Source organism: Melospiza melodia, chromosome 18, assembly GCF_035770615.1.
Source record: "Melospiza melodia melodia isolate bMelMel2 chromosome 18, bMelMel2.pri, whole genome shotgun sequence".
NCBI lineage: Eukaryota > Metazoa > Chordata > Aves > Passeriformes > Passerellidae > Melospiza > Melospiza melodia.
In genome coordinates, this window is record NC_086211.1 from 7,101,409 (window position 1) to 7,128,304 (window position 26,896).

Consider the following 26,896-nt stretch of genomic DNA (forward strand, 5'->3'; position numbering starts at 1 on the left):
AACTGAACCCAGCACTTGGCAGCAGCTCTGCAGAGCCCTTGCCCCTCTCAGTGCAGTTGTTACAGCTCCTGCTGCTGCTCCAGCAGTGCCCTAAAGCTGCTGGCAGTGGGGGGCAGGGTCTGTTCCACTGCCCTCTATGCAAACAGAAATCCTTTTCCTCTGAACCAGTCACAGTTTGTGCTTCAATGGCCCAGATTCCAGGCTTTCATTGACAGCCCGGCTCTGTGTGTTGCCTCCCCTCCTCCAGAGTGGCTGCACCCAAGGCTGGGGCTCTGGGACCCCACAGGCCCCAAAAGCAGCAGGGTCTCTCCTGGTGCTGCCTGCCCTCACTGCTCTGACAGCCAGCACTGTACCTGTCACTGCACAGGAGCCAAGGTTTTATTTAATTTTGTCTCCATATCAAGTACCACAGCAGGAACATCCACACAGTTAATTCTCAACCACATCATAATTTACTGACATCAATTTCTTTTAAATAAATGCTGCTGAGCCTTTAAAAGGAAAAAAAAAAACTAAAATAGTTACACACTAGAAACAAGGAATCCACTTTTTAAAAATCATTACAACTGGTTACACATTCTTGGCAGAATCAGAGTGGTGCTCAGTAGCTGGAGCTAGAGCAGGTGACCAAAATGATGCCAGGGCCTTAATGTTGGTTTTTTTTTTCCTTCTAATTAAGTAGTTTTAGTTTAAAATCAATAAAAGCGATGATGTAGATCAACACATACAAAAGACAGGTAAAGAATATTGCACATGTATATCCAAGCAGCATTTAACCACAACAAGCCCTCCCCTGCAACCCTGGGATCCCAGCACAATCTGTAAGAAAAAAAATAGTGCAATCACTGAGCCTGCCTGGCTGGGCTCACTCACCCTGCAGCCCTGAGCTGCAGCCCCTGGCAGGGACAGGGAGCAGCAGTGGAGCTGCAGGTGCTGGAGGAGCTCTGGCAAGGCTCTGCTCTGCCCCGTGGTTCTCACACATTCACCTTGGTCAGCGTTCAGCTGCTGTGCCAGCACACACAGGCTGGGCTGCAGCTCCTCATCCTGATCCCTTCTGGGCAAGCCCAGCCTTCAGCACAGAGCCACAGTCTGTGCTTTCACCAGCACAACATTCCCCGAGTGCTGCAGAGGCAAGGGCACTAAGACCCTTGTTCATTTTATGCAATGTGAGAAAAGTACTGAAATCCACTTAAGCATGAAAGTGGAATGTGTCCTGAATACCTGAAACCTGCAAAGAAGCCCCCAGGTCCTGCTGGAGCTGTGCTTACACTGCACTGGGGTTGTATTCTCGTGTTTGACAAGACAGACACGATCCATGTTCCTGAGACAAACTGTTCAGAGCTTTGAGCACAACATCTGGCATGTGGTCTGTGATCATCTTGGGACTTATTAAAATGCTGCTGAAGACGGTTTCGTTTGACCATCGTGCCGTGTATTTAATATCTGAAGAACACAACCTAGGGAAAAAACACATCAGAAATAAAATGGCTCTGTCAGAACTGGAACAGACAACCTGGAGGCTCTGGACAGGGCTGAGGGAGGAACTGGAACTCTCTCAGAGCAGCAGGTGGGATCCCAGAGAGCTCCAGGTCTGCCCTTCAGCAAACAGCAAAACTGCTGCCATCAAGTGTCCCTGAGGGCAGAACTGCAGCACATTCCCTGTGCTTTAACAGGGAAAGAAGCCACCATAAATCAAATAATTCTGCTCCCAAAAACACAGAATGGAGCTTGAGCAAAGAGGGGGAGGGCACTGAACACTGCACATTCACGTGGTTAATGTCAAATTCGGGGATTAAATCCCAGTGGTATCAATAGGATACCAGGCAATACATTTCATGCTGCACAGAGGATGCACCAGTCCGTAAAATTAAATCCCAAATTCATGATGGGGGCTCTGGTGTGCTAGGCCTACTTAGAAAAACTCCCATTAGTAACTGCTGTGCTGTGGAGTAAAAGAAATGAAAATAAATTAGCTCAATAAAGAAGAAGAGCAGCCAGTGGAAAACCTGCCCAGATCAGAGGTGCTCAAGTATCTAACCTGTACAACCAGTATTAAAATTGTTAGAAATTAAAGATGTGAAGCTTAAACAAAACATTGATCTACTGAATGGGAGGAAAGAAGTGAATTTCTCCTCCAATCCTTTTTTTTCCTCTCTGTAAGGGGCAATTTCTCTTTTCTTCTGTAAGATAGTCCTTGTGCAAGTTAAAAATGCTCTGATTTCTGTTTCAGAACATGAGGGCCTGCCTGGCTTATGGGCTGTTTCAGGCTGCTTTGTCTAAAAAAACCCAACATCAACAAAAACCACAAAAAAAACCCTGAACACAACACTGCCCCAACAAAGCCACAGTCCTCACCCTTCCAGCAGTTTCAGCTCTCTGCTGTCTTTGTCTCAGTTTCCTGCATCCACAGAAAAGCAGCAAGTGACAGGAAAATCTACAGACAGTGTGGGCACACACTGGGCACCACTGCACCTCCTTCTCATCCCCAGCACTCAGGACTGCTCAGGAATGAGGAATTGTCACCACTCCACCCCTACCAGGACACTGCAGATCTGCAGTCTCGGGCAGAAACTGCCACCTGGCAAAGCTGAACTTGCCAAGTTTGGGTTTAAAGTCCTCACTTGAGCAGCTGCAATAAATGGGCAGGATAAGGCATAAAGAGAACAGGGTCCAGGGCTTGAAGTGAAACAGACAGAAGTTGTGAGACAGAATAGAAACTGAAAACTGGGTAATGTGCAATAACCAAACTGGGTACTGGAGATGCACAGAGCTGGAAATGTGCACTTTGAAAGGAGCTTTAGGGAGACAGAGTGGTATTCATCATTCCACTTACCTTTTGGAGCTGCATTCTTCAACAACATGGATAATCTTTCCAGGCAGATACAGATGAGGGTACTGAGGGGGTGAATTCAAGCGTGGCTCCTCCTCGAGGGCGTTGTAGGAAGGTGATCGATGAACCATCAAACTCTCCTCGGCCAGGAGGGGCTGGGTCAGGGCATCCTGGTTCCTCCCATCCAGCTCTGTGGGGAAATCATCAGGGTCTCCTCCAAACACCTCGTACCAACACCCCCGCAGCAAAATCTGGTACTGAAATCAGAGAGAACAGCCCAGGTCAGCTTTGGGATTTCTTCAAGTTACTTATTCTAGTTGTGTGCTTGCACACACTTCCTCTGGAAATACAATTAAAAGATTAAAAATTACTTTATGCACATGCTCCTCAAATTTTGTTTGGTAACAATCTCCTTCCCAGATTTTCCCCCCAGTAACATTAATTTCAGCAGTATGGATCCTTAGCCTCCAGTACCACTACAGAAAACATGACCAACTTTAGCAGCTGAATTACTCCATGTGGATTCTTGCTCTGCAGGTTTAACTTTTCTTGCACCTGTAACTTCTACCTGTCCATTATCTTATTCTGGATTTATGAGGTTACACAGACCTCTGCTCATCCCAAGGACTACATGGAAATCTTGGGCCATGGCAGATTCAAGTTCAGATGCTCAAAAATGGCAGTTCTGAATCTTTGAGCCACACCTCTGCTCCTCCAGTACCACCCTGCCTGACACCACCTGATCCAGCACATCCAAAACTGTTTCCCACCAACAGTAAAAAGAGGAAAAGATTTAACGGTGTAACAGAGAAATATTTGCTTTCCAAATGAATTCTGACAGTAAAATATAAGTAAAATCAACAATTTGCTTACCTACTGGTACTAGTATTACACTATTAAAGTAAGTAACCTTACTAACTTTTTGTCATTTTAGCTGTTTGGGGTTTTTTTCCCATTTTTGTTTTTTAACAGTTTCCTTTTGTCAGCCAAACTAGCAAACAGATAATTTCAGGCCTTTGATGTTGTAAGCCAGTACACTGGGAGTCTTACTGAATCCTATTCTCCAACAACACAATGTTACAGGATAGGAGAGTAACACAAATGTCACTGAATTAAATGCAAACAATTTTGTTCTGAAACACAACTGTAACTCTCAGTTTTGAGATCAAAAATACACATACCAGCAGTCACTGCATTAAATTTGGGGCTTAACCCAGGTAACAATTCCACAATTTTAACCAGGAACTGCATTTGGTTACCTTGGGCCTGTTGCAGTTTGCCACAATTCTCACTATTCTTCTCTTTAAATCCTCCATGTTGGGCATACTTAACCTGTTTAAACACACAGAACAAAGTAAAGCAAAGCCTCCTATTGTCTACTATCAAACACATCTCCAAATACCAATTCAAAAGTATTTTCATCTCACCTTGCAACAAGGTCTTTTCCAACAATGACTGAAATGATGAAATTCTTAGTGTAATCTGCAAGTGATTTGCTTAAAAAAAAGAAAAAAAGCAGTTTAGATACACTAAGGAGATAAGCACACTTTAGTTTTAGGATGATCATAATAATTCAGTAGAAATACAAACATGTGGCAGCACCATTTGCAGTCAGGGGCTCAGTGGGTGTTCAGACCTTCCTGCTGAAGGTGACAGAGAAACTTCAGAGCTGACTCTAAGGGTGTGTGGATGTCCAACAGGCCAAGGCAGACAAGTCAGGGGAGTATTCTTCTGGAACAGTTACTTTAAATTCTAATTGTACTGCCTGGCAGAATTCCCCAGATGTGTTTCATTCTGTAACACTCCACCAAGAACTCAACTCCAGATGGAGCAAATGAATTTGAGTGGAGAGTGGAGAAGATACAAACTCTTCCCACAGTCAGCCCAGCTAACACAGCTGGCAGCTGCCTTGACTTTCACAGCTTAGACACAGAACCAGCAGCAGAGCCTCTCACCTTAAGAGCCCTCCTGGGGGAGAGAAGGCAAAACACCTCAGGGTGGGGAAGGAGTTCCTGAGCATGATGGCCAAGATGGAGGCTGTCCCACCACCCAAACTGTGACCAACTATCACCAGTCTATATTCCTGCAGATAAAAAGACAAACTTAGATGGACACAGAAAAAGCTGTGGGTAATTTTTAAATCAAATTATTTGGAAGGTAACTTACTGGGGCAATTGTGAAAGCCTGGTTTAAAATTCCATCATTTATCAGCTTTCCATAGATGTAATTTGCAGCCTGAGTTATTCCCTGCAAGAGAGCAGTGCAGGTTAGAAGGGAGTCTCTGCTCTGAGCTGTGATACAGGTGTAGCTCAAACACAACACCATCACAGAAAAACAACTTTGTGCAAAGCTGGTATTGTCTTTGACATCCTCCTGACAGAGGTCTGGTTAGAACCAAGAGGTCTCTATGTATTGTATGTGTGGGTTAAAAGGTTTGGGGATATTTCATAAGGACATTAAGTCTGACAAGAGTCAGACTTAAAATTCTACCCTGCAGTGCCAGAGGCAGCATTTGATGCACCAAACACTGAAATAATTCATGCAATCCATCTGACAAGAACATTCTTCTGTTTAACTAAGGATCCCAGGTGTTTCTAGCTTGCTACTGCTGAGCTGGCCTACAGAGAGCCACAGGCTGCACACAGACAGACAGACAGACACAGACACACACACAGACACACACACACCCACCTTATGCACAAACCCATTCTCCAGGACCTCCTCCAGTGTCAGGTCTTCACAGTCTGCTGACAGATCAGTGAGAATGTCCTGTGAACAAAGCCCTGGTCAGAGCTCCCTGCAGGGCTGGGAGGCTCCTGGGTCCTGGTGCTGTGCTGCTCTCCCTGTCACAGCTGGCTGCAGCTGTGTGAGCAGCACAGCACATCCCACCACACACCCCTGCCCCAGCAAGCACAGCTCCAAGCCTGGCAACTACTTCCAACTGCAGAGACCCCATTATGGATGCACCTCCACTCACAGTCACTCGGAATTACCCCTGCCTGTCCCTCTCTCTCCAGTAGCACAGGGAATATCACCCATCCAAGGGCAGGGGTTTACAACTTAAACCTGGGAGACTCATACCTGTGAGTGAGTTATTTTAACATGTGCCAGCCTAACACAATTTCCTCTGGGTACTGGGAGTTCCCTCATTTCCATAAAGCAAATTATTGATAGCAGATGGATGATACCTCAAAGGACAAGGTTCCTCTCACAGCGACCACAATAGCTTCTTTTTTGTGATCCAAAGCAACAAAAAATGGAATCTCATAGATCTGGAAGAGAAAAATGTAATCAGTAAAGATACCAAAATCTTGCAAGGGTAAGCATTTAAAAGGGCAAGCTCTTATTGAGCTCCATACTGTACTATGGAAAGAAGCTGAATTGGTCTCTGATTTGGTTACTCTAAGTGCTTTTTTTCAGTACTGAGACAGATTTATATCAATGGTTTGGTGGCTGTTCTGTTAAATTAGAAAAGAAATCCACACTGAATGTTTTCATTTGGGTTTGCATTTTACACTTCATAAATGCTGAAGGCAAACTAGACCCTTCAGGCCTTGCTTTCCCTGAATTCACCACTACAGCTTGCCCAAAGCCTGTCCAGATTGTTTACCTTGTTATGAAAGCTGATATGAATGAAGTCTCTGTACTGCAGCCCTGTTATTTTTAGGATGGATCCAAAGTGAAAGTTGTGACGATCACTGCCCATTATTTCAGAATCTGTCGGTCTATTTCTGCAACTAACAGACACAGAGGAGAAAAACTTTCATGTTCCAATTTGTTAGATTTCCTTTCAAGGAATCAAACTCAGTTAAATTTGCAGAGGGCCTTCTGCCAGGAATCAGAAGTGCTTTCTGTTTGCAACAGCACCAGTAAACATTCTGATGCAAGATGTTACCTCTGCCTTGTTACAGGAGCATTGGCAAACAGTGCAGTAAGAAAAGAATTCTTAACATTACAAACCACTGAGAGAAAATACAAACAAGGAAAAAGGAAATTCAAACAAAAATTTGCACAGCAATCTGGTCTCATGTTATATCCACAGTATTCTCCAAGTGACTTATATTATTTCAGTAATATAAGTCACTTGGAGAAAATAATTCTCCATATTTCATAATAGTAATTACAAAAAATCATTCTTCCAGTCACAAATACCAGTGGTCATATACAGTAATCCTATCTAGCAATATGCAAAATTACTTACTGACCATAAACATGTCTGAGTAGGGGTCAAAAGGAACTAAGAGGAGGCTGGAGGGACAGGGAACTTCTGCTAATTCCTTAGGACAGAGAAAACTACTGATACATTTTTGTTTCTGTATGTAAATCCGTGCCCAAAAGAAACCTCTAAAAAGCCTCATTTTAAAACATATTTAATTTAATTTTAACTCTTCCTTTGTCATTTTGCTAAATGAATTTTTTATCACAATCACAAACCCATGGAAAAAACTCAATCTGTCTGAGGGTGGAAAGGCACTGGAATTTTGTTTCTCTGAATTTCTGAAAGATAACTCCAGCAATCAAGCTAAGGTACACCCAAGAGTGATATAATTTAATGCAACAAAAACACTGTTATTGTAACTATTTTATTTCTGCTAAGACTAGTTAAACAGAAGGCAGCTGTGTGTTTTTAAGCTCTGAGGTCAAACCTACCAGTCACCATTGAGCTTACAGAGTGCAGTATATGGGTTGGTGTACACATAGTAGGGCCAGCCATAGGCAGCTGCAGCAAAGAGCATGTAGTGAGCAGCATTCTCCAGCTCAACATCCAAATCATCAGTCTGGAGGCACACAGGGAAAGAAAAGGGAACAGAGAAAGGGAGGAAGTTGTGTTAGGCAGCCTCAGAACAAAACTGAAAACAGGCTAGTGAAAATCAAAGCATTATGAAATACACACTACCCAAAAGGAAAACCTCAAGATCTAAGAGGAACTAAAAATAGCCACTTGTATTTCAGGAAAAAGTCTGTGTTTATTTATGTAGCTACACAGCTCAAGGATCTTGAAAAGCTCTCACTGAATCAGTTTCTTCCAATGCTGATACATTGACAAGCTCAATGCTGACAACATTCACTGCAATTATGCTGCCTAAGGATGTCCAAGGGAAGGCTGCAGAGTCTGCAGCAGAGCTCTCTGGTCCAGACTCTTGAAGCACAGCCCCATCCCACTGGCTGCACTCCACAGGAACTTGACAGAGTTCCTTTTAAAGTAAAGGAACCAGGAACTCCAGAGCTCCTGGTTACAGTAAAACTACATACACCTATGAAACACAGACTAAAAGGAGGGGGAAAATTTACAAAGGCACTTTTTCACTAACAACCAGCAAAAATCAGTTAGGAAACTAACCCATCACCTGCAAGCATTTAAAATATGCTATTTTTGCTTCTTAGCTTGTCTGGGTATTTGCAGCAGACAAACAGCCCACAATACAGACTAGATTACCTTCTCAGTTGTACGCAAACAGTATCAAATATTCATTCTCCCTCTGTTCCCCTTCTCTCCCAACTGCTCCTCAATGATCAAATGTCCTAAATTGTTCCTGGTTTTGCACTTTATTCCCCATTCAAAGTTCTACTCATGCAAAAGCAGAAAAATGTTTTTGACAACAAAAACATTTCACCACATGATTTCATTTCACACAGAATGTTTTCGCTACATTTATTAATAATGAGGAATGAATTATAATAATTGTTATTAATTTTATTGCAGTGTTTAATTTTATTAAAAGAATAAATAAAATAAAACCAAAAACCCCTCTCCAGAAAGAAGTGCATTTCAATTTGACCTGGCACCATTTCCCAGAACAACGACACCAGAGGCTGCACCAAGCCCATCTTACCACGAGAGATGATGGAGAATGACACAGGACTTCTTCCGGCTCTTTGGGGCAACTTTCCATTTTATCTTGCTCTTGATGGAGCAGAATCAGACCAGCTGCTATGTCACTTGGCACCAGGTCAGTGTCCTGCACAAGACACAGAAGGCTCTGTAAAACCCCCCCCAGCTCCAGGGCCAAGAGCAGCACGAGCGAGGCCCTTACGGAGAAGTAGGAGCGGAAGAGCTCGGCGATGCTGGTGAAGGCCACGCGGTGATCGTCGTCCTGCACGATGCAGCAGCACAGCAGCCGGATCCGCTTCTCCCACACCCTGGTGGCAGAGCTCTTCACGTTGTACAGCAGCTGCCCCGAGTGGCTGCTCTCCAGGTTGCGGCTCACGCCCTCGGGCAGGTAGAATGTCTTCTTGCCCCCGAGGGGGTCAAAGACAATGACAACTCCAATGATGGTGAAGATGATGATAATCCAGCTGGGGACAGGAGGACAGCAGACTGTGACACCACACGCTTCTGACAATGCGCGAGAAATCCCAACTACGCTTCTTGGCGGCCCGAAACCGAAGCTGGGGATGGAATTCTGTATGGAGACCTGCTGCTGTGCTGAGGCTGCAGCTCTTTGGGCTGTGCTTGCAATACTCTGGGAACCAGAACAAGGCACCAAAGCAGGAACCACAGCCCAGAGCTCTGCAAGCAGCAGCGCAGAGGAGCAGCAGCTCCATTTTTCAGTACCAGCTAAGTGATCAGGTTACTGCACTTCATACTTATCCACTTTTCTACACACCCACTGCCCCTCTTACCCTTTCTGACCTTCACCTCCTTTCCTTCACTGCAGCACACACTTTCTCTTCCAAGGCAAGAAGCCCTTTAGGGAAGGATACCAACCCATTTTCCCTTTCCCATACACAGTCAAGCTTAGATTTGTGGGGAGGCACCTTTACCTTGCAATAACTGTCCCAATGACACCATTCACCACAGTCTTCTCACACTGCACGCTGTTGTCTGACACCCACACAGCTCCTACAACTGCCCAGATGAACTCAGGGAAATAGAGAAGCAGGCGAGTGTAAAGGATTTTGGGAAGTGATTTTCTTGGGCCTGGATTGGAAATTGTTCCTGAAATTAGAGAGAGAATTTAAAACAAGAATTGTTCACAATGCACCTGAAGTACATAAAATCCAACCTGGAAATATGAACTTTCTGGGCTTCACAGAAAGTAGGAAGCTTACGTGAAACTATCAAGTTCTTTCATAGTAATGGAAATCTATCATTGAAGCTAAGAAAAACAATGGATGTAGAGCTGTGATTCTTACAATCTACTCCACTAAAATACAAAACAACTCTAGCCAGAGATAGTTCTGCACTGAACTTGAGGCAGCAGTGCTGTGCCCCACATAAGTTAAAGCTGCATCCAGGAGCACTGGCTCACCTACAGTTCCTTGTGACTCCTGGGGCCTGCTTTTATTATTCTATTTAGCTTTTAGCTGGTTAGTATTTCCTTTTCTGATCCTATTTTGCTGGGCTACAATGAACTTTTTTTACTGGAGTTACTAAATAATAATAGGAGAACAAAAGTAGGACCATTACCAGGACAAATACTTCTCAGGCTCTTTTCTCTATTGTGAATTTACTAATAACCTCTTACTTTCAGCACTCTAAGGCAATAAAAAAGGGAGTAACTTCTGGCCAGCTCATCTCTTAAAGCAGTCTGCTGCTCCCAGGGTAATGGGTAGTGGGGTGGGAGTGCTCAGGTGTGGACAAGTGATTTGTCAAGGCTGCAGAACAAAAACAGCTTTGGGAACTGTTCCAATAACAAAGCTGTGGTTCACACCCACTGATGAAGCTGTTTCAAAAGCTCTTTTCCCACTCCAGGCTGCAGCCTGTCCTGCAGCACTGTGGGTGCTTACACAGACACAGTCACATGGAACTGTGCTTCCTCTAAACCACTTCCCTTTCTCACTCCAGCCCAGGGTGTGAGGGCTGCAGGCAGGTTCCCTGCTGGCATCACTGACCCTCAGGACAGCACAAGGGCTGGGGCAAGACAGAGCACACCCAAACCCACACATTCCAACACACCTCACCCTTTGTTTTCCTGGAAATTCAGCCTCAGAATTGCTCCATTTCTCAGCTACAATGGCCTCACAGCTGTACTTTCACACTGAACAAGGTTCTTTCATCACTGCTATTTACAGTAACATCCCTCACCTCTGCAGCTTTGGTTAGAGCCTGGTGCTGGCAACACCAAGGACGGGGGTTTGACCCCTCTGTGGCCATTCCCTTAAGAGCTGGACTCAGTGATGCTCGTGGGTCCCTTCCAACCCAGGATATTCTGTGACACTTTGATATAAACATCACAGTCTGGCTGGTCTTACTTGCCCTCCTCTGGAAACTCTAGGAAAACCAGTGGTCAGATTCAAGGCCAGGATTATCATCCACACCTCTGCTCTGCCATTTCTCTTCATGCACTCTTAAAATTGCTTAAATGGAAAGAAGTATAAATGCTTATTTACAGAAGCATAAATACTTATTTTCACTGAGTCATGAGAACCAAGATATTGGAATCTGTGGAGTCTCATCTGTTACTCCAGAGACCACACACATATTTCAAATTAATCTTCTTAACATTACTTCTATGATCAGGTGCCTCACCAGAAAAAAAGCTTTCCTAGCAATTTTAACCCAAAATGAACCATTTCTACAAATAATTAGAAGTTGCACTGTGGTCCTTACTTCTGTTCAGCCATTCATTTCAAGTTGTGGCCCTGCTCTATTTAATAGTACTCAATGTCAGTTTTATTAAGACATTTATACAATTCACTTTTCTGTGTTTTTCCCCAGGCAGCCCACTGCAGCTGAGGGACTTTCACAAGATATGACTAAACCTGCCTATGCAGGGCAGAACTAACATGATAATGATTCTAAATGATTCTGGACACACTTCCCTAAATCCCTGTCAGAGAGGTGGAGCAGTGTTACATCAGAGGTCACACACAGAGAGTTTTCAGGCTGCTCTGACAGCAATGAACCATTAGCTGAACTAAGCTGTTCTATCTATTCATTATGTTAGATTACAGACTAACAAAGATAATACTATTAAAGCAAATATGCTAATGCTGTTGGAGTTTTTCAAGTCTGACTACCATTAAAACATTTCAATTTTTTACAGGTTTTATGTCAGCTCCGGATTAAAAACAGACATCTATTACAATCCTACTCGATAAAGACAAAACATAATTATTATTATTTACCTTGCATACTGACGTACACAAGAGCACATAACGCACATATTATGGAAGCCAGGAGAATGATGAGGCCGAGCAGGTAGCTGTGCAGCAATCCTCCCCCGGGACAGTTAAACTGCCCCTTGTGAACGGTGTAAAGGACAAAAATCCCAATCCACCTGCGGGCAGGGAGATAACAACAGTTACAGCAGGAAGGGAGAAGCGCCTGCTGCGAAGCGATCGCTGATCGATAGTGGTCGCCTCAATGAAAGCACTGCACAGAGATAAACAAGGGACCTGTTACATAAGGGAAGTGTCGGGATGAAACCACTACACGAGCACTCAGCAGGAATTACAATTCCGCCGAGAGCACACGGAGCCACAGGCTCCAGCCCGGTGCTATCGCTGCCCCCGGAGCAGCGCGGACACAAAGCAGCCACCGCGTTCATTACGAAACACCCGAGCGCTACTCGCGGATTAAACCCGGCGGGGGAGGGCGGCCCGGAGCGCAGCGGCAGCGCGGGCACCGCACCGTGAACCGTGCACCGACCCCGAGCTGTGCCGGGGACCCACAGCGCCCGGGCCGGGGCACCACACTGTGCACTGTGCACCGCACCCGAGCTGTGCCGGGGACCCACAGCACCCGGGCCGGGGCACCGCACTGTGCAGTGTGCACCGCACCCGAGCTGCGCCAGGGGCCCACAGCACCCGGGCCGCGGGTACCGCTCCTCCCGCCGGTGAGCGGCCGGGCCGGCGGGCAGCGGCCCCGGGGCGCGCCTTACCACACCAGCCGGACGAACAGCTCGAAAGCCCCCGGGAGCACGAAGTCGTCGCTGCCGATGGCCCAGCGGCGGCCGAACAGCACGAGCCCCGGCATCCTGCGAGTCCCGCCGCCGCCGCTCCCTCGGCTCGGTCCCTCACGCCCCCCCCCTCAGGCCTCACCGCCCGCCGGGGCGGGCACGACCTGGCGGGGCAGTGACGTCACGCGCGCCCACTCCGCCCTGCGGACATCGCCCCGCCCCGATCGGGCGGTGCCGCGCACGCGCCTGGCGGGAGCCCCGCCCCGTCCCGGGGCGCGCGCGCAGAGGCGGCGGAAAGGGCGGTGGCGCCCACGGCGCGTGCGCAGTGCGGCCCCAGCGGGCGGGGCATGCCGGACCAGTGACGTCACTGTGCCGTGATGTCACACACCCGGAACAAGGATCCAATAGGGCCGCTGAATGACGTCACAGCGCGCGGCGCGGCAGGAACAGCGCTCAGCTGGGCCCAGCAATGAGAGCCAGCGCTCGCTGTGCAGAGAACGATGGCAAATTAACCTGCAGATAAAACCAAACACACACAAGCACAGAACCCTCCTCTGCGCCAGGCCGAAGACTTGAGCTCTCACTAAACAAACCAGAACTCAGCCTTCACTGCTTATCAGCGATGATGACCCTCAGAGCCTTAAAAACTTCTTATTTCAGTACAGCAATGATATTAGGCAGCTTATCCTCACCACAACTTTTCATCCAGTGCCAGGCAAACAGAAAACTTTCACATTCAAGAACGAAAAAAATGAAAAAACCCCAAAATGTTTTCACCATTTCATAAAGTGTTTATTGAGGATGGTAACACAGGATAAATCATGCAACAGCTCAGTAAAAAAAGGGAATCATTTAAAGGATGAAGAATGGTAACTGGTGCTGCTGATTCTGAAAAGTTTATAAAAAAAATATTAATTGTCCAAAAGTGACATCGAAAACCACTTGAAGCTGAACACGGAAGTTGCTTATAAAGCATTCATTAATAAGAAAATGTAGATATTGTTTAAAATGATCACCCACAGATTTCTGTAATCAACAACTTACATGTCTCCCTTTCCCACAGCTGTAATGGTGGAGCAGGGCTGGACATCCAAGATATTTAACCTTCCCTTCCTGAACAAACAGTCACAAACACTTCCCATTAATTAACACAATCTCATCTCTTACCCCTCACAACCTGGGCTGCCAAGTGCTTTCATTTTTGGGATTACTTCCCAGACATCATGGCAGAACAGAAAGAGCCCATCGTTGTGGCCTCAAGTGATTTCCTCATTGCCCTCTTGCCATCAGTCTGTTTTAGAAGGGGAACAACTTCAAAATGTGACTGTTCCCCTTCTAGCACCAGCATTTATTTTTGAGTAAGGAACTCCATGTCAGCAGATGGCACAAAGACTGGGCACCAGCACATCACATCAAACATCGGTGGCTTCAGATTTAGAGTTGACATATATTCGCCTTTTGGAAAAAAATAAATATAGTGGAATGAAAACTGAATCAAAGGGAAAGAACAGATGACTACCATCCATCAAGGATGCACATATTTGTGCACTGAAAAAAACAAAAGAAAAAAAATCAGTCATTTCAAAGAAAATCTTGAAAATTAAAAAAAACGTTTGCACTTGTTCCTGGTCATAAACAATCTCACAAAAATCTCACTTTTGGAACTATTCCAATTGAAACCATACACTGAATTTATTAATACAGTATAAGTTTCTTTATGTAAAAAATCTTTATACATAGTAATAAAAAAGATAAAGGCAAGATGCATCAAACAGAAATCTGCTGGTTGTTTTTCCTCCGTTCTTACAGAGCCGCTGATGACTACCTGCACTATAAAGAGCTGTGTTTCTGACTTTCTGTCTCAAGCATCTTCACCTTTGCTTGTGATAAGGATTGTTCTGTCCAAGCATCCAACAGGACAGATGCTGGTGATGTTTTGGCACTTACGCTGGCAAACTGAGCTTCTTTCCCTTGAGAACTGCAAGGAGGAGTGGGAAAGAAAACAGTCAGCAAAACAAAGTTGTGATGCAGGAGAAGCACACACTGCTAAAATGTCCCAGGGACCAAAACCTTCCACTGCAGACAGCTCTCCTAGGCTGCCTCTCTTCAATACACACTGGTAAAACTAGAATTAACAATTCTAACCTTGCCCTCTTGTGGCACCCTGGAGTTCCCCCTTTTCATCCTCAAAGGACATACTAACTCCCCACCACAGCCTCTTAAGAATTATGACTAAAATAACACAGCTTTGTGGTTACATAATGGAAACTTTCAACTCTTGGTGGTATTTAAACCACTGAGAAAGGTGTCTGTAAGCACAGGAGCTGTATGTAACAGTGTGCATGGTCAGGGGAAGCAGGAGGATCATGCTTATCCATGGAAGGCAACAGCAATATATATTTAGCCATACTTAAGTTTTTCCAAAAGTTCATCAGATCGTTTATATATTTATATTCTACCCACACTCCAAAAAAATCCTCAGAAATGCCTCACACTAGCAGAAAGTGTACTCAATAAATTAAGGCTACTTCAGAACTAATTTGCACACAGAATTAACGAGCTCATAATGCTGATGTAGCAGACCCCATGAACCTGTTAACTGTGCTACATTCCACAACCTGAAGCTGGAAGTTCTGTATTCCTTACCTTTTGTAACATACAAATAGAAGAAGTCACAGTACAGAACGGTCTGGACCACACCAGCAACAACAGCGATGAGGTCAAAAAATCCCTCAAAGTAGTAGCGCCAAATCCAGTTGACTAAGTACAAGGCACGGTACAGACCCAGGAAGAAAAGATAGTGAGTAGTGATGGTCTCTGCTTCCCCAGTTTTGCTGATCATAAAAAGTTGAGGGAGAATAGCAACCGATTCAAGATAGATGGAGAAGGTCCACAGTATCTGAAAGGAGAAAACCACAGGTAAATCACTGATAACAGCAGGACAGAAAATATTTGACTTGGCTCGACTTTTCGCTCTCTAACAATGTTACGGATGGATGAATACCTATTCATACAAGTCCAGTATTTTGGCAAATTTTCCCTGGTACAGGAAAAACTAAGTGAAAGCTTCATAATCAGCCAGAGGATGGGAGGAGGGAACTCTCCTGGCAGACAGCAGACTCTCCAATCCAAACCAGCTCTCTGCTGAGCTGCCACACACAGGTTTACTTGTGAGTCAATTTGTGTGCATCCAGTTCACATTATCATGAACTGCAGCTTACAGATTCCATGCTGAGAAAGCTGCAGGGAAGATGAAGTCCCTTCCCCTGCTTAATGTTCTTCCATTTTTTATCTATTTGTTTAAAGAACGAGTTAACACAGAACAAAATTTAAAATATGTCTCCAAGTGTTGCAATTCAAATTCCCTTACTCTGTAATAAATTCATTTAACCCCAATATAAAAATGCAGCTCAGTCCATGGAAAACAAGCATGTAAAATTACTCTCTATTTTGTAGGAAAAAATTACCTGCTTGAACTCTCTGTAATGACATTTAAAATATAATTTTTCTGCAACTAAACACATAGCTGCATTTTAAATATAATGCAGTTCTTTTTTATAGTCTAGATCATTTGCAATTCTATAGAATTTAAGTAGTAGTATAATTCCTTTTGTTTTCACCAGGTGGCACCAACTATTCACAAACTGCATTTCTGGGGATTTCTTTAACAAACAGAACAAAAGGAATTCTGAATTAATACAGCCATCATAGTGTACTGGGAAAAACACAGTCTTCTGCTTAATAAAATAATCTATGCTGATAACAGTGCTGCTCTCCTGAGGTGCCTTAAATTTGCACAGATATCTGCACCACACAGATTCACTGAGGAAAGGATTAGCCTGAACCTACTAAACAGAGACACCCTACAACCATTCACTTGTCAGGCCAAAAATGCTCATCCTCACGTTCTAAATATCATCTCCTGCCCACAATCAACTCACCTCCAGTGGAGAGAAGTCATGATTGACAAGGAAAGAGAGCCCACCAACAGGAACTATCAGGAACTCCACTCGGAAGGTGTCGTGGTTCCCATCATAGGTGGCCTTGAACTTCATGTAGATCAGGTACACGGTGGCGTACGAGCAAGCGATGTAGATGAGCTGAGGGCAAGGACAGAAACAACCCCAAAACAATCCACACAGGTTCCAGGATTAAATCACACTCCCTGAATAGGCACTGAATAAGAGTGGTCTTTTTTTGATTCTTTGCGTTGTTTATGCGGTTTTGCAGGCTGTTTGTAGTGTTTAACTTTTGTCAGCAGAGTTATAAATCAAAATGAGCCATTCTGGGCCCTGCTGGTTTTGTTGCTTTAAAGGCATCACATGGCCATGGTTGAAGTGATTGCCCAAAGGTGAAGACCCTTTCCAGAACTAAGGAAGTGACTGGAGAAGGAATACATGTTCTGCAACTGCACTGCCCCAAACATTTAGGTTAAAATGTGCAGGTGCATACACACAATAATAATGGAAGGGGCCTTTCTACATTCAAAAAACTCAGCATGGTGTGGCTGATGTGGCAATAAATAAATATTCAATAATCCCCATTGAGACAACCATTTAACATATCACAAGTTAGCTGATTTGCTTTGGACCTTTGAACATCTCTAAAATCTGAAGAGTGGCAACTGGACACTGTTCTTCACCAACCAAGAGGCCCCAAAACCTATGAGACTGAGAGCAGCAATGAACCAGAATTCAATCTGAGCTGATGCCTAACCATTTTGAAGGGTTATGGCACAGCAGACTTCATATCTATTCCCTGTGGAATAAGCAAAAAGCTTCATTTTACAGGTGAGAATACAGAACTAGAGAGACTCTAAGACTTTCTAAAGGTCAATCTGCCATCATCAGGACAGAGCTCATTGTCCTGGAGTCAACACAGTACAGCAGACTAGACAAATATTTTAGCTTCTGCCACTTTCAGCACAAAGACTGAATGTTCCAAACCATTTATTACATTAAAAAAGGATTCTTTGCAACACAGAAGTAACAGATTAAAAATCCCACTGTTTGCAGATGCTATTAATCACTAAATGCTCTGCTCACAGACAAAATCCTACAAATACTGTATTAAGGAGCTCAAAATCCAAAGGCTCTGCTACACGAGCAGCCCAGCTGAGTGGAGATAAAGAACCACAGGACAGGATCCAGGGATCCACCTTCACTATGGGTGTACACAAATCACAGCAGCTATGGTCACAGAAGACACTGAGAAAGTGTGAATGAATCCAAATTTCTTACATTACAAACTTCATCTCAAGAATCTCAACTCTCGACTTCTCAGCTAAACTTCTCTCAAGTTCTCAATAACTGTGTAACATTATATCCTCCTACACATAAATAAATATAACACAAAATTGTGTTGGGACACTCAAGCAGCTTCATCTTGACACTACAATAATGGGCTGAAAAGACAATTATATCCATCAGTTTCTAAGCAGTAACATTTGAAACTGAAATAGAGGCTACCATTTTGAAAGTTGATATTTCCACATTCCTTCCTTTTCTGGTTGGGAGGGCTGCAGAACAAAGATGTGCTCATGGCCCTGAATCACACCCAGTAAATAAATAAATGGCAAAAAACCCCTACCTTCTCCTTTAGTGCACCTATGGCAACTTCCAATCAGAAATTACATATGGAAAAATCTTCTGTTTCAAGAATATTTTATTTAATCCACAGCTCTTCATCTATACTGTTAATATTAAAACTTAAGCATCCACATTTCACTTGTTGAGTGAAATGTGTGAGTTTAAGACACATTATTTTATTTTACAGTATTAGTTCCCTAATTTATCCATCCATTTTGTGTTATTGATTATTTTAGTCCTTCCTCTTGGCAAAGTTATACTACCCTCTAAATTAAATCTGAAAAGCATCTAGAAAAATCCAAAAATAAAGGAATTGGATTAAAAAAAAGAAACATACTGCTCTTTCCCAGATCACTGCTTTATTTTCTTGTACTCAGCACCAGAAATTGCAGGAATGAGCAAGTAAAAAAATCAAATTTAGGCTCACTGGCATTCAGTGGGCAAGTGACAGGGGTATAACTCACAGAAGCTACATTCCTTACAGCTTACTCATGTCAACTTTTCATCAGCCTCTGACCAGACAGTAGCTGCAATTCTGGCAGTGCACTCTGAATACTAATTTACCTTGTGGTGAATAAAAGGAGATTTACTTGAGCTTTAATGTCTCAAATGAGATATACAGTTCATTTGAACAGTTTTTTCCAAAAGCTTGTACTTTCAATAACCAAAATGTCATTTGTTCTAAATGTCACAGTCCTGATATAAACAGTTTTTTTTTTTTAAATTGCATGTAGAGTGCAGAAAAGAAGGAGGATTTTGAGTCCATCTTCCACATTCTTTATCCAAAACCCATTGAGAGCTTTGGTGCAGTGAGCCATTAAAAATGGCTTTTACTAATGGCATTATGCACTCTGCATGCAACCTCACTAGCTTTTCTAACTCTTCAGCATACTCTACCTTCATAGATGTGTTATACAATGAAATGAATGAAGTGAAGAGGTCCAGGTAACGGGTAGTGAAGACCAGTGCAAACAGAAGCTGGCTTTTCCCAGAAATACCTAAAGTGATAAAGGAAATAATTAATCATTCAGAAAGTGATGAGGTGCTTTGAAACATTTCATGACGAGGATGAGAAAGGATATATCCTTTATTTTTAAGCAAGTTGATCACAAAATTAGGACAAAATCCAAGTTGCCAAGCTGTACAAACAGAATTCTGAGCCCATGTAGCTCAGTAGTGTGAACAGAAGTTACCCTGTACTGGAAGAGGTGCTGGCACTACACAAGGTTTAGAAGTTACTCACAGCAGGTAGAGTCATCTCCAAAAATATCACCTGCAAGCTATCTGTTCTGTATTATCACTGGGCAAGGCTGCATTAGCTTTCAGTTCTCAGGGTGCTGTCACATGCCTCAGCACAATCTTTAGATGCTGAATAGCTGGAAAAGTACAAGGGCAATACAGAACAGACCCAGCGACAAGCAGAAGGTGAGATGGCACCAATAATGGGATTTTAGAGGAATACATAGATTTTAAAACATAAGGCAATTCAATTCACAGACTCAATTGGCCACATGGTGAGAAAAACATCAAACAATCAAACCCACATGTTATTAGGTACTAAAACAAAATTTTAAAAAGGAAGAGAAGTGAGATAAAATGTCAGACATCTACACTGCATCTTCAAAGCAACTTTCGATTCTAGGTCAAAGCCCCAATGTCAAAATGTTTGTTTGTACTTAACTTCAGGCACTAGAGCACAGTTAGAAGCATAAGAGCTTTGCACAGTCAGTCACTAAAAGCTTCTGAAAGCTGAGGTGCAGCATTGCTCCATAATACTGATGTGGTGGTGTGTCACAGCAGGGGGACAAAACAACCTACTCTGTGCCTCTGTCTTGTTATTCCAATTATTCTTGTTTTCAGTCATCCAGGGCGAAAATAATTGAATCTGTTCAGCTAAGCATGCAAGTCTTCTTCAAAAAACAAGAGGGAAAAATACTCTGTAGGAGAGGCTGAAAATCCTTGTCCCTTTATACAGAGATATTTCTAGAAAGGCTTTTATTAACAGCACCATAAAGCAATTAGGAGAAGGCAATCTGCTATGGCTATTGAAGTCCTTTCTCACTCCAGCTTAAGGAACAGGAAATAAACTGCTCCAGATGAAGGAATTTAACCTATGAAGTACAAGAATGGCTGAAACAATTAGAAAGGGGTTTACAGATTTCATATGTGAAATGTCTCCAAGGTGAGCCTGACTGGCCACCTACAGAACAGCCCAGGTACAGTGCAGGGAACATAAACCATCCCAAAACCTGCAGCCTGAAGAGCTGTAAAACACAAGCTGCAAGTATCACACACAAAACACACCACCTCTCCAAAAAAAACCCAAAACAAAAATAAAACCAATCCCCCCCAAACAAACTTCCTCCAAAAGTTAAGGAAAAAAAATACATTTGACATTTCTTGAACTACAACCACATTGCACAGACAGCTGCAGCAGCTCTGGGCTCATCCCAGGTGTGCCTGTGGGCATCACAACTTGCCAATAAAACCTCCCAGCAAGCAAAGCTGTCCTAAGGTCAGAACCCACAGGACAAAGAAACCCACCTGGACAAATTACAGAACAGAGTGATACTATACTATATAATTAGCCTAAATTATTTAGGATGCTATTTACTTTGAGCAAATAACTGGGAACAGAAAAAAAAAATAACAAAACCAAAAACCAACCAGCATATAAGAGACATTAATTATTGATAATAGCTATAAATTTGGATCTGGATATACTGTCATAAATACATATAATATACTTGACAAATTCTTACAAGCCATTGCCAATCTTATCTCCTCAACCCCAAAGCTGCAATTTTTATTGAGGCTTTCAATACTCTCACTGATTTTTGAATCTTTAGAATAGTTGTGAAATCCTGAAACCCACCCTAGAGCCAAGATTAAACTAATTTTCAAGTAAAGTAGGCTAGACTAGACTAGGCAAGGTTTAAATTGTAAACCAAAGGCCTATGAAGGGATGGGAGAAACATCTAAACAACAAACACAAACAGGGCAAGGGGACAGGTAAACACAACAGCTGTACCACTTTGTGCATTTTGAGACTTTAGGAAATGTATCAATGCATGTGTCACAGCACTGACCCCGGCTCACCGCTGGCACCTGCAATGCACTGAGGCTACAATGATGCTATTCTCATCCTTCTCCCTTTCCTTTTCCTCCCACACACGCTACTTAGTTCCTGAACTAAATAAAAAATGGTTTTATTTCTTCTTCCAAAGCTTTGGGCTCAAATTTGGAAGAACCAAACCTCTCCATTTTGTTTCATGCTCACACATGGAAAAACTCCTTCAAGTTCTGCAATCCAGCTTGGCTGAAAGCCATAGCATGAAACTTTAATTCAGGTGATTTTCAGAGCCAGGCAGGAGGGCAGAGCTGAAATTGTAGTACTTTCTTATCAACTTCATTTTGCTGAGGTGAGCCAGGTAAGGAATAACAGGCAGGAGCAGAGGCACTGAGCTGGGCAGTGTGTACAGCACCTACCAACTATGCACATCACAGCCATAAAACCTACCAACAAAAATTATTCTAAGGAAGGTCAGCCCATACCTTGCCACGGAAACTTCAGACTTTTAAAAATAAAGTAGTTCAGCTCTGTACCAAGTGTACATCACCCACAGAAACACAACTCCTTTGGTTCTGCTAATAGGTACCAGCATTGACTCCTGTGCTTCCAATTTAAAAATCCAACCTAATTTTAAAGACAAATTTTCTAACTGAGAAAGAGAATACTTTCCTTCAAAGAGAGAGAGAAAAAAATTCAAAGCTACCTAAAGCAGCAGTTTTTGTGAAAATACAGACAAATCAGCAGCAGCCTATGGCAAAGTACTGTCAGAAGTCTTCATCTTAGCATATTATCTGGTCCACAATAGACACATAAAATTGAGATACAGCTACATTACCTAGCAAAAGTACTACACATTTACTATCTATACTACTTTTTTGGAGTATACAGCTTATAATTGGACAGCACTGCAACCGCAGGTCACCTTTAACACTTGATAAACGGCACAGAGAAAGGCAAATCAATTTTCAGGCAGTAATTTGCACGGCAAACAACCTAATTTGACTTGAAATGGGTTAGAAAATACAGTCTGAACAGGACAATGTTTGAAAGCACGGGATTCCTCAAGTCTCATGAATTTCCTAATTATGACATGATGTCAATAATGGAGTTACCTATTACATTCTCCATGGCTCTTCCTAATGATTTTTGAACTGTTATTTTGAGTGGCAAACATTCTTCCAAATTCTAAATTTGGAAACACAACCAGACATGCAAAAAATTGTTTCCTTGCCAGCTCTAAAATTCTGAAGTCAAGATGTGATTTGCTTTCCCCTTTTTATCTTTTCAACCTATTGACTAAATAAGAAAAAAAAATAAGTTTCTCAAACACAGAAAAGACAGACTGGTTCAAAGTGCAGATGAGCCTAGCCTTACCCATCTTCTTCAATTAGAGGAGTCACTTCTTAAGAAAGAAAATGGGGACTACAAGTCTTCAAAAAGCAGCAGGTTGCAGCAGAGGTGCACAGGCTGTCTCCCTCATTTCCAGCTGCTTTTACAGGGCTCTCCTGGAACAAAGGGCTCAGACACACACAGATGCAACCAGAAGAGAGGAGTCGGCACCATGTGGTTTGCCAGCTCTCCATGGATCACAGCCTGCAGTTCAGCCAGCAGCCAGAAACCCTCCTTTATTTTCAAAGCCTGCTCCAAAAGTGCCTGGTTAAAGTAGCAGCTGGTTTGCCCGTGTTTCCTTAGTCACCAATAACCACGAGGTATAAGTTTATTTGATTTATTAATGGTTCAAATAACCATACAATGTAAAGAAATGGCAGAAGGCCCTCTAATAAGTGGCTCTCTGTAGCTGCTTAACATTAATTGGTAACTACTTAGGGGTTATTGTCATGCATGACTTTACAAACATATGCAAATGCATATTTACATCAGTTTCATCAACAGAAACCTCAACTGACAACAATGAACCACTAGGAGGAACAGAATAGAGCCCCAAAAATAAAACTCTTTGCTCGTGGTCCTTTGAGGTATTTATGTTCTTCTCATTCTAGACAAACTTGCTAGGCCTCAGACACCAATCTCACAGCAGCAACACAAACCTGGATTTACTCCTGAGGACTACTCAGGCAGAACTAGAAGACACCAAAGAAGCAACCCTGACAAACACATTTCTGCTTTCTTTTTTTTCTTTTTTTTTTTTTTCTTTTTTCCCTCAGGAAAATGAATTAAGCAAATATTTTTACTGAAAGAGCTCATGCATGTGTGCTTGTGTCCAGGGACACTGGCTAATTTGGGAAAGGGGAGAGCTGTATCCTCTATGTGATACAGGCCCGTTCACTTTTCTGTCCTGGAGAAAGCTGTACCAATGATTGGTGTAAGGCTGCTTTCTTATCAATAAACCCCTACTAGGAGAGATTCTGAATCAAAATTGGCTTAAGGAAAGCAACATCAGACCACTCTTTAAGCAGAAAGATGGGACCAGGTCACATCGTACTATACTGTGTAAATAACCTCACATCCAAAGGTCACTCAAGAATCTCTTGGCTCAAACCCTATCTGAATTTCAGCCTTGCAACAGAATTTCACATTTTCTTTCTTCAGTCATTAAATGACATTCAGCTTTTAGATCATTAACCCTCCTGCTGTTCGTAATCTCAACTGCATTTCTCCAACACAGGACAAAGCTCTGCTCAAGAGCTGGAGGAGGCAAGGCCCTGTCCTGCCAGAGCCAGGCAGGATTCCTGTGATGCACTAGAGCCTGAGCCAGGTAAGTTCAGCAGGAAGGTGCTCCATAACCTCAGGAACAATAGTTCTGCAATATCGCTGCATGTGGGCCATGGGGTCACTTGCTTGACCTCTTTTGTAAAGTTAAGAACAGTTTTTACTTTAAGTCTGTTTAAAGCCAAAGCTATTAGTTTACTTTTTAAAAAACAAAACTAGTCATTTACTCCTTTTTTTTTTGTGCTACCAAGTGATTAGCTGGTGATTTGACATGACAACACACAGAACCTGTACTTCCTCCTACCTGTAGTGTAAATCTCTTTCATTTCCCCAAAATGAATTATTTCAAGTTACAACTTAAACTAATTCTTCATGCTTTTAACTGAAAACTTTACAGATACATCTGTTCAACAGTGCTAACCCGGTATTTGAATAGTGTCATCAAAACGTGGCAAACTGATTTCAAGAACAACCGCCCTCACTAAAGAAGGAGAAGCTCACTGGAGAGAAGGCAAAGCCAAGCTCACAGTCAAACTCCCGTGCACAACAAAACCCATCCACGTAACACACACCGCAAGGAAATGCCCATTTTGAATGACAACAGCTCCCAGCTTTCCGAAAGGAATCAGCTACGCTGCAGTTATGGGAACTGCCTGCAATTCCCTGCAACCACCACACCGTACAGCGAAGGGGGAGAGCGAAGCACGGCCCAAGGAATTGGAGCACGCCCGTTGCGGACGGGGGGAAGCGGCAGCGGGGGGCGGCGGAGCGGGGCTCGCCCGGGTCCCGGCGCGGCTCCCGCTGCCACGTCACACACACAGCCCGCGGCTCCCGCCGGGAATCTCCTCCTGGCGCTTCCCACTGCGGGCCGACAGCGAGCCCGCCACCGGCCCCAACAGCGGCACCAAGCACGGCTCAATGCCTGCACAAAAGCCAAGGAGAGGGGGAGCGTGAGGCCGCCGCGGAGGGAAGGGGAGAGCGGGGAAACTTCAGAGGCTGCGAACCGCGAGTCAGCGGCGGCCGGCGCTGCACCAAACCGCGGACACCGGCCGCCCGAGGCCGGGCGCGGCCAGGGCAAGCGAGGGAAGGGATGGAGGGACGGAGGGATGAAGGCAGGGCGGCTGCTCGCCCCGCGGGGAACGAGGCGCTCCCCCCCGCCAGCCCTCCAAACCGGCCTCCCCATTCATTCGCCTGCCGCCGGGCAGTTACGTAAGGAAGGAGCGACCCTCCCGGACACAGCCCCGGAGCGCCGGGGCACAGGGATTAAAGTACAAATAATGGCAACCACAACACCTTACAGGGAAATGCAGCTGCCGCCGGCGCACCCCCACCCCGGAGCGGGGATGCGCCTCCTCCTTCCCCCTCTCCCGGCCGCTCACCCGCTCCGCCAGCGCTGCATTTGGAGGGGGCCGAGTCGCGGGGAGGTCAGAAGGAGGGCAGAGCCCCCTCCGCTGCGCGAACGGGAGCGACCGTCGCTTTTCACCTGCCCGGGCCGTGTTCTGCCCACCCGCCCCGGGGCCCTCGGGGGCGCCCCAGCGGGGTCAATGCCCTCCCCGCCTTTCCCCGCTTCACCGGGGCCGCCTCCCGGGCCAGTGAGACAGGCGGGTCCCCCCCGCCGCCTCGGCTCGCTGGGCTCTCCCCGGGGCGCGGCCCTTCGGGGGCGATCGCAGCAGCCCGCGGGGAGTTCGGGGCTACGCCGCCCGGCCCCGGCGGGGCTCCCGCGGGCTCTGCGGCCCGGAGCCACCCGGCTGGTCCCGCCCCGCGGCCTCCGCACGCACCCGCGCAGGAGCGGCTCTTCCAGATCTTGAGCAGCAGGATGATGATGGCCGCCAGGTGGGACAGGTCCCCGGTGAGGCGGAAGATGTTCATGGCGGCGGCAGAGGCGGCGGCGCAGCCGGAGCCGGGGAGCGAAGATGGCGCAAGCTCAGCGGGCACCGAGCGACGTGGCCCGGGGACGTGGCCAGGCAGCCCCGCGCCGGTGCACGCCGGGAAGCGGGGGGAGCGCCCGCCCCGCCCCGCGCCGCCCTCACGGCGGGGCCGCCCCGGCAGCCGCGGGCCGGGCCAGCGGAGGGGAGCGGCCGCGGGACACAGCCCTTGGGGCGGCCGAGAAGCTGATCTGTAAATATATACAACAGCGAATATAATATATATTATAGTATATATATATTTGATTATGTTTTGGAGGCCAACAGTGTGAAAATCTGCATCAGCCACTAGAGAGAGTCCAGCGGAGGCCATAAAGGTGATGAGTGTCTCTCTTAGGAGGGACTGCGAGGGCTGGGCCTTGTTAGTCTGGAGAAAAGAAGACTGAGAGGAGATTTCCTCGATACATATAAATACCTCAAAGGTGGGTGCCCAGAGGGTCACAGAACCTGGAATCACAGAACGGTTTGGGTGAGGAGGGTACTCGGGGATCATCCCTGCCATGGGCACGGATGCCACTCACTGGAGCAGGGTACTCAGGACCCCATCCAGCCTGGCCTGGAACACTTCAGGGATGGAGCAGCCACAGCTTCTCTGGGCAGCCTGTGCCAGGATGGTGCCAAACGCTTTTCTGTGGTGCCCAGTGACAGGACAGGGAACAATGGCCATTAACTGGAACACAAGAAGTTTCACCTCAATGCAAGGAAGAATTTTTTTACATTGAGGGCTGCAGAACACTGGGACAGGACTGGGCAGTCAGGGATTCTCCCTCCCTGGAGACATTCCAAACCCACCTGGACACGTTCCTGTGTCACTGCTCCAGGTGACCCTGCCTTGGCAGCAGGGTTGGACTGGGTGATCTCCAGATGGCCCTTCCAACACTAACAATTCCGTGATTCTGTGTAAGCTTCCAAGAAAAAGAAAAAAAAAAGCAATTATTTCTTCAATAACCATGCCTTGAGAGGCA

The 26,896-nt window shown here is 45.0% G+C and overlaps 2 protein-coding genes across 2 annotated transcripts; both read right to left on the bottom strand.

The window, feature by feature from the left end:
* Positions 1–360: 360 nt before the first annotated feature.
* Positions 361–12,795, bottom strand: DAGLB (diacylglycerol lipase beta). The gene is made up of 15 exons (XM_063171870.1): positions 12,658–12,795; positions 11,903–12,054; positions 9,596–9,770; positions 8,866–9,127; positions 8,665–8,790; positions 7,481–7,608; positions 6,441–6,567; positions 6,019–6,102; positions 5,522–5,599; positions 4,997–5,077; positions 4,786–4,913; positions 4,258–4,326; positions 4,090–4,162; positions 2,834–3,087; positions 361–1,457 (listed from the first exon to the last, which is right to left on the bottom strand). The coding sequence occupies exons 1-15, from the start codon at positions 12,750–12,752 to the stop codon at positions 1,265–1,267; spliced, it is 2,025 nt and encodes a 674-aa protein (XP_063027940.1). The 5' UTR covers positions 12,753–12,795; the 3' UTR covers positions 361–1,264.
* A 648-nt stretch (positions 12,796–13,443) lies between these two features.
* On the bottom strand, positions 13,444–25,952 carry KDELR2 (KDEL endoplasmic reticulum protein retention receptor 2). Its single transcript, XM_063171873.1, has 5 exons — positions 25,785–25,952; positions 19,161–19,261; positions 16,617–16,775; positions 15,322–15,574; positions 13,444–14,653 (listed from the first exon to the last, which is right to left on the bottom strand). The coding sequence occupies exons 1-5, from the start codon at positions 25,873–25,875 to the stop codon at positions 14,619–14,621; spliced, it is 639 nt and encodes a 212-aa protein (XP_063027943.1). The 5' UTR covers positions 25,876–25,952; the 3' UTR covers positions 13,444–14,618.
* Between the last annotated feature and the right edge of the window lie 944 nt (positions 25,953–26,896).

Excerpts from the sequence above, each read along its gene's own strand:
- DAGLB (XM_063171870.1), bottom strand. The coding sequence starts at position 12,752 with ATGCCGGGGCTCGTGCTGTTCGGCCGCCGCTGGGCCATCGGCAGCGAC. Across the intron at positions 4,327-4,785 it reads CCCCCAGGAGGGCTCTTAAG|CAAATCACTTGCAGATTACA; the intron begins GTGAGAGGCTCT and ends CTTTTTTTTAAG. Across the intron at positions 3,088-4,089 it reads CAAACTGCAACAGGCCCAAG|TACCAGATTTTGCTGCGGGG; the intron begins GTAACCAAATGC and ends CTCTGATTTCAG.
- KDELR2 (XM_063171873.1), bottom strand. The coding sequence starts at position 25,875 with ATGAACATCTTCCGCCTCACCGGGGACCTGTCCCACCTGGCGGCCATC. Across the intron at positions 19,262-25,784 it reads GAAGAGCCGCTCCTGCGCGG|GTATTTCTGGGAAAAGCCAG; the intron begins GTGCGTGCGGAG and ends TTATCACTTTAG. Across the intron at positions 15,575-16,616 it reads ATGACTTCTCTCCACTGGAG|ATACTGTGGACCTTCTCCAT; the intron begins GTGAGTTGATTG and ends TTCTCCTTTCAG.